The 15260-nt window shown below is 44.5% G+C and overlaps 1 protein-coding gene across 1 annotated transcript in view; it reads right to left on the bottom strand.

Moving 5' to 3' along the window:
* Positions 1 to 15260, bottom strand: part of ADAMTS18 (ADAM metallopeptidase with thrombospondin type 1 motif 18) — a 136741-nt gene that overhangs the window by 34485 nt on the left and 86996 nt on the right. The window contains exons 13-16 of the mRNA XM_029924217.1: positions 12632 to 12804; positions 8295 to 8425; positions 6916 to 7039; positions 5955 to 6199 (exon numbers count right to left, since the gene is read on the bottom strand). Coding sequence (XP_029780077.1) covers positions 5955 to 6199; positions 6916 to 7039; positions 8295 to 8425; positions 12632 to 12804 — 673 coding nt within the window. The remainder of the gene's footprint in view (positions 1 to 5954; positions 6200 to 6915; positions 7040 to 8294; positions 8426 to 12631; positions 12805 to 15260) is intronic.

Genomic DNA, 15260 nt, shown 5'->3' with positions numbered 1-15260 from the left:
AGTAGAAGAGCAAGAAGTAGAGGAGGAAGAAAGAGGAGAAGGGAAGGAGAGGAGGAGGAGAGGGGAGCAAGAAAAAGCTCACCTTCAGTCACTTCTATAGACTGTGTCATCTCTAAGGGGCATCTTATCATGAAAAAAATAATTTTTTTGCTTTTAACTCTTTTTTTTTTTTTAAGTAGGCTTCACATCCAGTGCAAAGCCCAATGTGGGGCGTGAACTCATGACCCCGAGATCATGACCTGAAGTGAGATCAAGAGTCAGACACTTAGCCTACAGAGCCACCCAGGCACCCTTGTTTTTAATTCTCATTGCCAAGGCCTCTTAAAACTGAACACCAAACAGGCCTTCTGCACCGTGCTTAAACAAAGAACAAAGTCAGTGACCTTAAATTACCTATATCTTGATCTCAACATGGAAAAACCTTAAGTTTTCAGCTTTACTCAAACAGCCTGACATATGTCTGTGTCCTTCAGATTAAATGACTATTTTTAACAAAGGCTGTGTACATTTCAACTCTGATGTTCTACTTTCCCATTTCTGCCAGTTCAAAATGTAATTCCTGATACAACACATGCACGCGTGCATGCACACACACACACACACACACACACACACACACACACAGCACTCTAGCTGGGAGGGTATAGAAGTAACGCACAATTTGCTTTTCCCGTGTTCCCAAAGCCAATCAAATCAACATACCATGGTGGGGTCCATACATAGTATCCTCAAGACTTAAAAAATCAACTGACTTTTCAATCCTTCAGATGACTAATGAGCGCACCAGTTCAATGAGAAATTCTTTAGACTTTATGCCAGGCTTATGTTGTGGGGAAAAAGCTGACTAACAGAAATACATGGAAATTATCTAGTTTATATTAACTGTGTCTGTAGTGATCTCAGGAAGCGTACGATTGCCAAATCAATATTGATTTCTTTTGGTGCTGGGGTGTGTGTGTGCGTGTCTGAGTAGTTTTTCCCTGGGCCAGGCAGAAACATAATACAGGCTCGTGAAAATTAGCTCCTTTTCTTCAAGTCATTTACATGGATATGTACGTATGCACTTCAAAATAAAGACTTGATTGATGGGCTTAAATAATGCCTTAAAAATTTAAGGCCCAAGACAATCGTATAAATCCTTGATTATCCTTAGGAATTTCCCTTGGCCACCTAGGAAATCAACAGGGGCGGCTCTGGTTAAACTGACATCCACCTGTTGCCAAAGTTGAAACATGTAGACTGGAGGTTCCAAGGAGAGTGAATGTTTGTACCAGAGACTGCGTTTTAAAATCGGGTGACTCAGTGATAGAAGTGAAGGTCTGTTTTCCATTTAGTTGAAACTGAGCTTCCCTATGAAGACATTCTAGAAGGTTTTGACATGTAAAACTAACCAGATGCAGAAGACATTTTTATTTGGTGTCAGGCCATGCACTTATTTCTTGAGGTTAACTGACAGCAGTCAGTTATTTCCAGGATTGCATTACCCTTGCCTTGCGCTGGGCAATGCCCAGAAAGAAGCGAAAAGCTCTGGCAAGTCCACCACCCAGCGAGGGCACGTGGCCCCCTCCCAAGTTCAGCTAAATGTGCTGTGAGCTGGTCAGCAACTTCTTAGGTGTGAATCATTCGCTCCGGGAAAGGCAAGCATTTAAAAGAGCATACTGATCCCCCCTCTAAAGGCAATTTAGGAGATCAAATTTCAATGCTTTAAACACTATTCACGATACTTAACTTTAAACTGTATAGTTTTAAGACTAGTCCTAAGAGATGATGAGATCCAGCGGTTTGTAAAACGTGTACCGCAGAGAACTTTGGATTCCGACCGTGGTTTGGGGCAGAAGAGCTGACATGGGGGAGGGAGAAGCCTGGCCTCTCGGCCTGTCACTCCGGACTTTGCTCCGAGCAGCTCACCTTTCACCTGTATGACTATTATTGGAATATAGAGCTGCCACTTGCTGTGAGTTTATTTCAGGTGTACAACATAGCGACCCAACACGTCTATACGTGTAGCTACCGTCTGATCACTTGTCTTATTTATCTCTCCTGTGTAGGACATCTCAACTTGGAGAGAACACTCTTCTTTTTAAGCAAATGAATAGTTTATCACTGGACGTCATTTATTCCATAAACATTTTTTTTGAGCAGCTACGATGTCCCAGATATGATGCCATTTTGAGAGGCTACAAAAAATAAGCAAGCCCTCTTTCTGCCACTATGAGGTTTGAGCTGCTGCAGGATACAGTGGAAGAGAGCCTGGGGATCTCATTAGGCCCCACACAGTTTAAGTGACTCATGCAAAACGACATGGGGCGGCGGAACCAACTATGTATACAGATGTTCCCTGGTCTAAACCGAGTTGCTTCCAACAAGAACGGTGACTACGTACAAAACTCACTCTTTACAGACGGTGTGTTTTACATACATGCTTTACAGACCATGTTTTAGCAACATAATTTACGTCTCTGCCATTTGGGTATCTCCGTATCTCCTATAGGACTGGGCATCGAATGGGCACCCATTAAATGTTGCTTCATTTTCTTTTTATCTGACATGGAAATGAACAGATGTGGAAATGAACAGAGGAAAAGTGCTTTGGAAGTATTTAGACCAATACCCACCACGGTGGAGGGAGCTGGGAACAAGCTCAGATACCAGGAGGGTCTGACGAATACATATATGAAGGAGACGAACATTACCCCCCTAACGCGGTCTCCGTCCATTTCCACAAACAGGCCTTTCTCCTGAACTTCACGCTACAGGAAGAACTTAGTGAACATTCAGTAATTTTAAAAGGCCGGGAGAGAAAGTGCTTTCTTTCACCGACTTAGACTTTCTAAGATGGATGCAACAGTGTTTTTCGTTTTAGCAGTTCCCACCCTTTGATTCCAGCATCCCACAGGATTGTTAAAACACGTTGAACGTTTTTATATTGGAGTGAACAGATTTTTGGTTCCCAAAGCATTCATTTTGGTTCAATCCATAGCTGTATTGGAAGGCCCGTGAACTTAACTTCCTTTAAAGGATACAGTCATGGATTATTGGATATTGATTTATAGTGTCAATTTTGGAAAATGTATGTTACTGCTGCGTGTGACTTAAATTTTAAAAATCACTGTGTTCTCCTGATTTTGGAAAGGTATGAGCATGTGATAAAAACTGAACAGAAATTTGATGATCTCCTCCTGAGAGTGAGAAAGTATAATTTAATTATTAAAGTCATTAACCCAAATTCATTGAAAAGATAAAACAGATATAATACTAGGTGACTAGACTTTACCTTTTCTTGTTTTTTCTTTTTAGCTCCTAACATAGTTGAAATTTTGAATGAAACCCTAACTCCTTTAAAAATACATGCAAGGCAGGTCTAATTCATCATCTAAATTTCCCGCTAGATTTGTCTCCAGACAGGCCACTTCCTAAGATGTTAATTTAAGCTTTCATTCAACCTACAAGTAGAATGAGTCCATAAAGCAAGACTCCATGCATCAGCTAAGCAAATGGGATCCTAAGCCATTGCGGCAAAATCACAACCTTGTCTTAATAGAGATGTTATTATAGTTCTTACTCTATTTCTATCATAGTAGGAAATTATTTTAAAAAATACTCTACGTATCCAGTTGACCCCAGGGAAGACTTGTATGTTTTTATAATTTTGTTCAGATCTAGCCAATAGTTCTCCTTACATTTTGACCTATTTTCAAGGAGGTGTCTGTGTTTGCAAGGAGACAGATGCTGGACCTGGCCAATTTTGCAGAACTCCCTCACTAACTAAGGCCCGCCCTCTGTTTCTCAAAGCTAGCTCCTACCCCTCAGGAAACATTTAGGACCTACTGAATAACCCCCGCCTCGAAGATTTAGTTTTAGTCTGGGCCACAAAATCTGGATGAACAAGAGAAGGAACCAGGTTTAAATGAAGAAAAAGCATAAATACAAATTCTTAGCTGCTCTCATGTTCAAGGACAATGTGTCAATTGTCTGCTCAATTCGATCAACACAGACAGTGCCCGGGTGATGGGGGGGGGCAGGGGTATTTCAGGTTCCAGAGACGAAAGCAGGAAGGATCTCTCATTCTGCTTTGCTCTTCCCATCATTTTCCTGCCTTACTCTTTGCTGTGGTCATTCTGCCGATCATCTGTGTGTGACAGCAAACCTTAAGTCACGGGTGGAACTGTGAAAACCTACTAGAAAAGCTCTGTGTTGATGCACAAAACCGGAGAGAAAAACAGCGACAAAAAATGGCTGCTTGTCAGGAGGCAGTAAAAAACCCATTTCTCACCGGGAGTGATTTGCGCTTTGTTCTGATCGCCCGAGGCAGGAGCCCTGGGAGGCACCTTGCCCCACTTCCGGACTGGGTTGTTCTGTGGCCAAAGAACTTGGTTTGGGTACATTTGCTCAGAGATGGATCAAAGGCCTCTTGGCAAAACTAATGAAGCGCTGTTGCTCTAAAACTGATACCTTGCAAGCTAAGTACACCTCTCTAAAGAAAACTGAACTTTCCTGAAGAGATGGAAAAGAAGTTTCCTGCTCGGATGCTTGATGGAAAAGAAACAGAATGCAGAACATCTAACGCAAACAAACAAAAAAGGTTTGAAAAAATATGCACAAGTCTTGAATCAGAATTCCATTCCTATGCGTTAGGGTCAATCAAAGTGTCATTTCAGGGACTGGCTCATTGCTGAGCTCTCAACCACGCTAACTTTAGTCCAGTTTGAGGCGGACTTCCTGCTCTCATCTCTGAAATCACAGAGTTGAGAGGGTTCAAAGAGTATTTCCTAACTACAGCTTCTCTCCAAGTGGGTGGTGTGAGATCTCTGAGGGACCTCCCACCACACAGAGGTGACAGGACCGAGTATTGTAAATGACGGGTAATAGAAATTTAAATGAATTAATAATCACGGTCACCATCTAGAACCAAGGTGCAAGCTCAAGCATCTGCCGGGGCCAGAAGTTTCCTGCTCTTGAGAGACGTCCAAATCTCTGTTTATAAGGTTTGTTTGTTTGTTTGTTTTTGAGAGAGTGAGCGAGAGTGAGAGCAATGGAAAGAGGCAGAGAGGGAGGGAGACAGAGAATCCCTAGCAGGTTGTGCGCTGTTGGTGCAGAGCTGGACACAGGACTTGAACGCACAGAACCATGAGATCATGATCTGAGCTGAAATCAAGAGTCAGAAGTTTAACCGACTGAGCCACACAGGTGCCCCCAAATCTCTATGTTTATAAGAAATCACCTGCAAACACACTGGCTGACTGTTATCTATTCATTGTTCTTCTCTTATGTCTAAGGACACAATAGCCCACCAAAGTATGGTGGTTTGCTCTGATTAAAACTTTCTTGGCAGGGCCACCTGGATAGCTCAGTTGGTTAAGTGTCCGACTTCCGCTCAGGTCATGATCTCACAGTTTGTGAGTTCAAGCCCTGTGTCAGGCTCTGTGCTGACAGCTCAGAGCCTGGAGCCTGCTTGGGATTTGGTGTCTCCCTCTCTCTCTCTCTCTCTGCCCCTCCTCTGAACGCTATCTCAAAAACAAACATTAAAAATAGTTATAAAACAACTTTCTTGGCATTCAAGCAAGAGTTCTTTCCACTCGATTAGTCCACTTCCTAGGCCAGCGGACCGATGGGGTGAATGGGGGCAGGGGATTATCCAAACAACAGATACAGACAACACGGAATTATCTAAAGCACATGCCTACTATATTCCTTAACATTCATGGTGGTCAAGTGCAAGGCTGAGAAGCCGGCATTTAGAGCGAAAATCAGTGCATTCTCTCGGAGACCCGTCAGACACCCACCCTCTTCACCAAAATACGGAGCTGCTGTCTGTTCCTCTTGGCACTTTGCCAGTTGGCTCAGTGGGTAACAGATCGAACGAGAGGGGTCGGTCTTCGAGCTAGCTCAGAGCGGGGCCGCCGCTCTCCACACGGCAAGATGCACCAAGAACCGAACAAACAGAAGGGGCTTACTTCAAAGACCAGCGTCTCGTTGGTGGGTCCTGGCGCATACAGACGCTCTGGGTGGCTGAAGGCCCGCTGGTATTCGAACACGGTCCCCGCGAAGGAGAACTCCCCAGGCCAGTCGGTGCTCCAGCCCCCCGTGAGGTAATACTTCTGACTGAGGCTTCTGACCGCAAGGTAGCTAGCGGAGGGCTGCAGCTCCTGGACCTCGATGCTCCGGGCCCCCGCTGGCACGGTGACTACAGGATGGTACTCTAAACGGGAGGAACAGAAACACCGCTGTTTGCCACACTGGATGCTGGGGCTCCTGACGGTCAGACACGTGGTGATGGCCACTCTTCCACAGCGGGGCCGTGCATCACCAGCGGATGTTCCTTCCTGCTCTGCAAAGGGCCAGCGATCGAAGACATCACTTTCCCAGGGGAAGGAACACCAGAGACAAAGTGTATGTTCCTTCCCCAAGCATGTGCATGTGTGGACAGGAGGTACGCTCGTCTCCCTTCCAGAACCACCAAGGCCACCAAAAACGCCTTTTATTTTTCATCTATCTGGAAGAATCTCAGAGCCATGCACCTCAGTAGTGATGTTCGGGACACAGGGCTCTGGATTTCAATTTATTCAAGATTCATTTAGAGAATTGCTTCAAGTATATGTGTTACATTCTGAGTGCGGATCAGGAGTCACACCCTGAATCGTAAGGTTCAAAATGAATCCCTTGATTAACAGAGGCGTGTTGAACATGGGGCGGACTGCCGAGGACAAAGGCATCTGTGTGACACATCTCTGGGTCGGACGTGTTGGCAGAACCCCTCACCCTGAGAAATCACCCATCCTCCGCTGCCCTTGCCAGGTGTCCAAGCCATCGTCCTCTCTATGTCAGGCAGCTGATCAATGGCTCCACGGCACCCAGCCTGATGCAAACCTGCTGAGCGGCAAAGCCAGAGCAACGAAAACTACAGACATCTCTTACCATTTGCCTTGTGCTGGGTGAGGTACAGGCCTTTGTAGAACTTGCAGGTTGAATTATCCCCTTTGCAAACACCACACGCGTCCAAAACAGCTTTGGAGCCCAGTTCATGATCACATCCCACCGGCTGTGACAAAAATCAATAAATAAAGTGAGAAAATCAAGCATCAGAAAAGCCGATAGGTAAGAATAACCAAGAGGCACATACGTGGGTCCCTGCATTTTTTTCTTTAGAAAATTAGAAAGCTAGGATAGCTTTGGGACTAAAAGCAGAGTCTCAGGTTTGACTGGAGGTGGGACTAGGGAAGTTCTAGAACTCAGCGAAAGCTTGCTAAGGCTCTTCGTCTGGAAAACTGGGATAAAAAGTCACTGATGCTACTAATGGCAAGTGAGCTCTGCTGGTGAAACATGACCATGCTGAGCATCAGCATGACCCCTGCCTCCCACTCAATCCCCCCAAACTACGCCCCCCCCCACCACACACAAACACAAGGGCTCACAATGGAATTATTTCTTTTAATTTTTTTTATGTTTTTATTTATTTATTTTTTTGATACAGAGAGAGGCAGAGCATGAGAGGGGGAGGGACAGAGAGAGAAGGAGACACAGAACCGGAAGCAGGCTCCAGGCTCTGAGCTAGCTGTGTACACAGAGCCTGATGTGGGGCTTGAACCCACAAATGTGAGATCTGACCTGAGCCGAAGTCAGAGGCTTAACCGACTGAGCCACCCAGGCGCCCCTCACAATGGAATTAAAAGGAAGACTAACTGGGGCGCCTGGGTGGCTCAGTAGGTTAGGTGTTCAACTTTGGCTCAGGTCATGATCTCACGATCTATGAGTTCAAGCCCCACATTGGGCTCTGTGCTGACAGCTCAGAGCCTGAAACCTGCTTCAGATTCTGTGTCTCCCCCTCTCTCTGCCCCTCCCCTGCTCATACTCTGTCTCTCAATAATAAATAAATGTTAAAAAATTAATAAAAAAGAGTAATCGGCAGTAAATAGTAGTGCTATTTCACAACACATCTGTGGGGCTCTAACCACGTAACGAATGTACGTAGCAAACATGCTGCAAGTTTACTACTAATATTTATATTCTTATTTAATTTTTGCAACTACTGTGCATAGTAGGGTATTCGTCATCTCCATGGCATACATGAGGGGACAGAGCAAAGAGGAAGGAATTAAGAACGTCTGACAGGGTCCTGAAGAAAGTAAGTGGGGACACTGGAGACAGTCCTCAGTTCCGATTTGCCAACACTGCCCTTCTCCCTGTGCTGCCTTTTCTCCAGACGCAGAATCTCTAGTACCACTCCTCACGGCACACGTCTGACAGGAGGAAACTCAAGCATGACCACATATCCCAATGCAGAACTGTTCTCTTACTTCACAGATCCCATCAATGCAAACGTCGCGCTTGTTTGGAGAGCAAGGAGTTCCGTCTTTCACCTTGCCGGACATTGCGAAAAAAAATTCAAAGTTCTCGGCCTTGCAGTACAGTTTACATCGATCTGCCTCTAGAAGCAAAGAGATCAGGACAGGATGTGATCAGGAGGACACCATAGGAAAAGGACATGATGACCAAGAGGGTGGATTACATTTATTTAAAAAGTGATCATGACTGAAATGGGAAATGTTACAGTTGTGTGAGTGGGTGTGGGTGTGTGTGCATAAATCCATGTACACGTGGCTTTTAAAAACCCAATCCCATTTACGATTCACGTAAAACTGCTTTAACACACAACAATATTACTTTTCTCATCCTTAGTAAGAGCCACAATACCCATGGTTGGCGGGTTGTACCGCTACTCTTGTTGGTTAGCAAATATTTCAGGCTTCCCAGGACTTGGAGTCTGCTATTGACAGTATAAAAATGGCGGAGTGTTTCTGTGTTCCAATAAAACTTTACTTAAAAGAAAAAAACAGCAACAGGTCAGATTTGTCCCACAGGCTATAGTTTGCTGACCTTAACTTAAGACATGGATTGCTTTTGATATTTATCCAGTTAAGAGAAAAAAGTTTAGGCACTTTGGGGAGCCAAAATAAAAAGGCAGATGGTTCATGTTTATAAAACATACAGAGAATAATCATGTCATAAAAAGGAAGAGGTAACGAACTCAACCTAAAGGCCAAAAACATGCAGCTCTTATTGACCATAAGGTGCCTGAGAAGTTTCTGGTATCACAGGCAAAAAAGAAAAAATTTACTGTATTTCTGTAGAGCTCTTGTTATCAGAAAGGAGTTACGCCAATTTTCCAAATACAAATCGTTCTTCTTGGCCAACAATGCCCGATGACATTTCTCACAGGCGACCGTGCGTGGGTGGCACTACACAACGGTCCTGACAACAGCTGCAAACAAATATGTCAACAGTCTGCAGAGAGCTGGGCTTCACAGAGCCTCTCAGGAACAGAGTCGAAACTTCAGTGCAAAAGAAGTTAGATTTTTATGATCCAAACATGCAGATGTGTGACCAGAAGTTTCTCCTCTCCCTAGAAATTTATTATTTTTAAGTTTCTTCATGTATTTTGAGAGGGAGTGAGAGAGACAGCATGTGTGTGCACACAGGCTGGGGAGAGGCAGAGAGAGAGAGAGAGAGAGAGAGAGAGAGAGAGAGAGAGAGAATCCCAAGCAGGCTCCATCCTGTCAGCACAGAGCGCACTGAGGGGCTTGATCTCACACACTGTGAGATCATGACCTGAGCCAAAACCAAGAGTTGGATGCTGAACTGACTGAGCCACCCAGACGCCCCTAGAACTATCTTTTGATAGCCTTATTAAATACCTCCTAATTTTTGCATAGGAGATTATGGGTGACATACCTACACCCTTTCTTTTCTCCATCATGCCCAGGAATTAACAAGCTCTAGAAAGTTCTGTCACCCCCTTCCCTCAACTCCTAGGCAAGTTTCTGAACTGGTCTAATGGAAACACAGCAAGGGAAAAAAATCTCACGACCGTAAGACAAAGGCTACCTGCATTTACTGAGAGTTTTTCCTTGTTCTTCCCCAACTGCTGAATGGTCACACGAGACCTTTAAATAACGGTTGGTCTTTCCTGATTCCAAGTAAATATCAGCACGAGAAGAGGGAGAGACAAAACGGCCTTATGCTTTCTGTCTCCTGTGCGGGGAAGTGAGATCTCCAGGCTGGGTCTCGGTCCAACTCAGCGTTGGCCCCCCTGCCCCCGGCAGAAGGGCCGCCACGCAATAAATGCTCACTAAACATCTGGTGAGTGAGTGGCCTGCTCCCCCCTTACTAAGCCTGCAATTAAATTAGTGAAAAGCTTTGAAACCAAAAAATATTTCACAGGTTACATTTATTTGTTTGGGGCACCTGGGTGGCTCAATGAGTTAAGCATCCAACTCTTGATTTCAGCTCAGGTCATGATCTCACAGTCCATCAGTTCAATCCCCGAATCAGGCTCCACGCTCTCAGTGTGGGGCCTGTTTGGGGTTCTGAATCTCTCTGAAAACAAGTAAGTGTTCAAACAAACTATCTGGTTAACTTTCTGCTCATGTACTCAACACAGAACCTATGTAAAGGGTGATAATAAACACAGTCCATAAACGCCGAATTTGAACGAAAGGTGCACTGTGGGGGAGACTAAGGAATATCTGAGAAGACAAAGCAAAGAACAGAAGGGGAAGTGAAAGGAAGGACAAGAGAGTCTGGGGGGAAGAGCCCTCCGTGAGAAACAGGGAACTATGGGAGTATGCAACCAAGAGAAAATAAATCCTCAAATGCTGGACTTGAGAGCACGTGAATGCATTCTCCCTAAGTGTCCCTGGGCACCTGCGTGCAGAGCCCTTCCTCCTCGGTGACTGCTCTGTCCCTGGTAGGACGGCTCCAGTGAAGGAGAGCCTACTCCTCATAAAGGGAGATACATCCATGGACAGTTGACATTTATGTCTTCACTCATTCATCCTGAAAGTTACAAGTATGTGCCGAGCGCTGTTCTCAGACGCTGGAGACAGAAGCACGCTCAAAATGGACCAAGGCTTCCTTCCACAGAACTTCAACTCTTGCAGCGAGAAACCTAATGAGTAAGTGATTATGTACTATAAACTCACGCACAGATAAGAGCTATGAAGAAGTAAGTGATTATAAACTCACGCACAGATAAGAGCTATGAAGAAGTAAGTGATTATAAACTCACGCACAGATAAGAGCTATGAAGAATCCAGCAGGTTAAGGATTCCGAGGATGTCATGAAGGAAGGATATTCTAGGCAGGCTGGCACAGGGGGGCCTTCATCGGGAGGCACTTGGTCTAGAAAGTTCTTAGCCCTTGAGTTCATCCTGTCCTCTATAGCAATTTCAAATACATCTAAATCCCCTTCTAGTTATGATCTCTGAATTTCTGTAAGTAACTCCTTACATTTTTTTCTTTCCCTGGGCAAGTTTCCAAATTATGCTATCAGAGAATTCTTTTCCAAATGAATGTGTTCCCAGCTTTATCACGGAAGGCCAAGAGAATGAAATGGCCCTCAGACAAGCCAACTTTGCAAGCGCGCGTTTGTTCCATAAAATAAGAAAGAAGTGTACCATTGAGTATAACTTTCAAAAACTGTTTAAAACTCATTAATAAATGCTGTACACATCTCTTAGTGCAATTTACAACACTGGAAATAACCATAAATGCTGAGTTTCTATTTTTAACAAATGTGTATAGATTGCTAACTGCTTCCTCCTGAGATACAGAGTTCTGAATTTTCACGTCTGTCTCCACCTGTGCTTTTGGACAAACGGTCATGATCCGGGACCATGTAAGTGTCCTGCAGCGCTTGAGCTGGTGCCAAGCAAAGTGCCACTTCTCTCTCCTTTGCTTTGTTACATGCTGTGTGTTATCTCTAACTCTGCTGGCTTCTCTACTGCTATTATTAAGGTTCAATGACGTTTGCCACACCCTATCCCTCTGGTTCACGCCCCGTGAACTGTCACTAAACTCAGTGTTCCCCCACTCTGCACGGGTGCCCTGGGGGTTCACAGTCACCTTTTCTCAAGGGAGGATGGCTGAGTTTTGATAAAGCAAGTGAATGGGAATAACAGAAAGCAAATTACCAGAACGGTGACACCGTAGTCTGTGAGGGTAATAGAGAATGCATTAAATTTGTGTAATGAAAATAAATGTTTTGATACTTAGGTAAAATAAAAACAATTTAATGAAAAAAGTAAAATACAAGCCATAACTTTAAGTAGTACGTACTAAGAACTCTCTGAACCAGAACCCAGAATATAAGCAATTTTAAGTTCATGGCTGTGTGTGTGTGTGTGTGTGTGTGTGTGTGTGTGTGATACCCTGCAAATAGGCCTTCCCAAGTGTGCAATCACTCAGCATGTCAGTTGCTGAATATGTTGTCTCCATGGGGCATATATGGTTTCATGAGTTTTTGGTCTGGACAATTCATACCAATTTCAATTAACATCCCTGGGGGACTTAACTGCTGACATGTCAAAGGTAAGTTTAGAAACCTAAGTATATTCCAAATACATGAACCCTTTGGCTTGCAGATGTGGGGGACAAGGGGTGTCTTGTGAAGAAAAAAGTACGGAAAAAATAAACAAAATTCACGGAAGTGAATGAAAACCTGGGCCAGGACGGGTCTGCGGGATGATGGAAAGAGTGAAACTCTTCTGAAGAGGCGGCGATTTCTCCTGTGTGTTCATTCACATTACCGTCACAGAGAGACATCCTGGGGGGCGGTTTAGAGAGACCAAGTTACCTTCCACCTTTGTGTAGGGCTTCCACTGGTAGAACCATCCCCGGAAGGGTTTGCTGTTATATTCCGCACACTGCTGGGCTCGGAAATCCAAGCTAGTTTCGTTGCAAGGGTTGATATTGCACAGCTGGTACATACGGCTAGAACCTGGACAGAACTTGCCGCCATACTGAGGCCTAAAAATAAAATCAAAGCACTTTAGCACTAGAGCTCACTCTTAGTCACAGTAAGAATAGAAGGAGGGACAAGCGAGACGGACATTGTCACTAGCTATGTGGTGCCTACAGTCTATGACAAGAATAGAAACAATGTGGTATACGACATGGCATGTCCCTTCTTGTGTCCATGGCAGGCAGAGCCCATCGACCAGGGATTCCCCTTTCTTTTCTTTCTTTCCTCAGTATAGGCCTTGGGTAGGCATTACCACTGCTCAGCGACGGAAGCCTCCATGTCAGATAAAACTTACTTGCCCTCTGAGATCCAAGTTTTACATTCTGGCAACTTTCTTAAAGAGTGATGAAGGCATCCTCTTGACACTCATCATCTCGCCTGTGTTAGGGACATTTGTAAGTGCACCTAACACGTTCTTATTCACGTAGATTTGTGTCTGTGCGTTACCCTCACGAACGACCCCCCCGCCACGGGCATTGAAGCTCTTCCGAGGTAGACCCGACCTACTCCCCAGCTCTCCCATTTCTGAACACACTCAGCTTTGTACAGGGTGTCATCCACCTGCTGTCACGGAGACCGGGACACAGAAGAGAAAGAGCAGAAAGCCCCCCCCCCCACCATGTCCTCCCATCTAGCTGTGTCAGCCACTGGGCTCGTATTCCGATTATGGTCTGACTCGCCTATGTTTTATTCTAGTTGATCCTAAACCGTGAACAAAACTTCCCTTGTTTTCATCTGCATAATCGCTTTTCAACTTTGTAGGTGGCCTCCTCCTCTCCCGCCAAGCACAATGGGAAATGAATTTCCAGGGCAGGGAATCCCATTGGAACATAAATAATTATGATCTAATGGCAGACTCTTTAAGATCTTGGTAAGCAGACTGCAAAAACCAGAAGGCAATATAAAGAAAAGCGGTGCATAAACCAAACTAAAAATTACCGACAACGTCTTAACCAGCTCCTTCCAGGCACAAAGCGATCACTCCTTCTCGTTCCCACCTTTCTGTAGTTTTCTCCCAAGGCCAAAACCCAACTATGGATCATCTCCTACAAAAGCTCAATGCAAACACGTAACATGAAAGAAGGCTCCAGGTTAATAAATTTATGTGATTAAAATTCCTCGTCTCTTTAGGAAGCACAGGAATGCTATAAAACACCCCTGGATTTGCTTCAGCAGATTTTATCCGGTCCTCGTGTGAGCACACGCTAAAATGGATTCAACAGGAACGGGAAGCGTCACGGCGCCAGAATGAGATTGTTTTGCTCTTTCAAAACGTTTTGGGGCAACTACCTGAACACTCAGCAGTCGTTGTGCTAGATCAAGTCCCTGAAGACTTCTTAAATCATTATCTTAAAAGCACTTACAAAAACCGTTAAAGTGCCATATGACAGCCATGCTGTTCCTGGTCATCTTCACGAGGTATATTTAAACCTTTCTTCGCTTACAACTGTCTGAGATTTTTACAAATAACCTTCATTTGGATGACTCAGTTTCAATGAAGTGAAAGAGAAGCCCATGTGTTATTTCTTCAACTCAGAAACTGTTCCACAGAAAAGATCTCAAAAGGTCTATAGCAATTCCTCGTTCTGTAGAAGCCGGGAAAAACAGCTGAGAAGGCTCCTCAAACTTGCTGAATGAAGATCACGCAGCCAGCAAGAGAGGGAGGGCAGCTAAGCCCCTACCTTCAACTGCCCAGGATTCATTTCCTGCTCCACTTCACCTGCACTGAACGGAGTTAGGCAATCATAGAGGCCAGCGTGGAAGAGGAAGACAGTCATGTACCATGGTTAGGAACTTGGCCTTTTAGAAGGAGGCAGATCTGGGTTTAAATATTCTCTGCCTCTTCCTAGCTCATCTTTAGGTAATTCTGTTTAACCTTCTAACCTGTAAAAATGGGGGCACTTGTGATGATTAACAGAGATAATGTTTGTAAAGAATTGGGGGCTGACCAACTATGGAAGCAGCCCCAGTGTGCATCGGTACATAAATGTATAAAGAAGATGTGGTATAGGGGTACTGAGTGGCTCAGTCGGTTGGGCATCCAACTTTGGCTCAGGTCATGATCTCACGGTCAGTGAGTTCAAGCCCCGCATAAGGCTCTGTGCTGACAGCTCAGAGCCTGGAGCCTGCTTCGGATTCTGTGTCCCCCTCTCTCTCTCTGCTCCTTCCTTGCTCATGCTCTATCTCTCTCTGTCTCTTAAGAATGAAAAAATGTTTAAAAAAAAAAACCATTTTAATGTGGTATATATGCAATGGAATACTACTCAGTCATAAAAAAAGAATGGTATCTTGCCATTTGCAACAACATGGATGGAGCTAGAGATATTATGCTAAGCAAAATGAGTCAGTCAGAGAAAGACAAACACCATATGATCTCACTCATATGTAGAATTAAGAAACCAAACAAACAATCATAACAATCATGGAAGAAAAGAAAAGGAAAGGCAAACCAAGAACCAGA

Source organism: Suricata suricatta, chromosome 16, assembly GCF_006229205.1.
Source record: "Suricata suricatta isolate VVHF042 chromosome 16, meerkat_22Aug2017_6uvM2_HiC, whole genome shotgun sequence".
Taxonomy (NCBI): domain Eukaryota; kingdom Metazoa; phylum Chordata; class Mammalia; order Carnivora; family Herpestidae; genus Suricata; species Suricata suricatta.
Note: the sequence above shows the minus strand (reverse complement) of the source record. Positions and strands in the feature narration are given on the sequence as shown.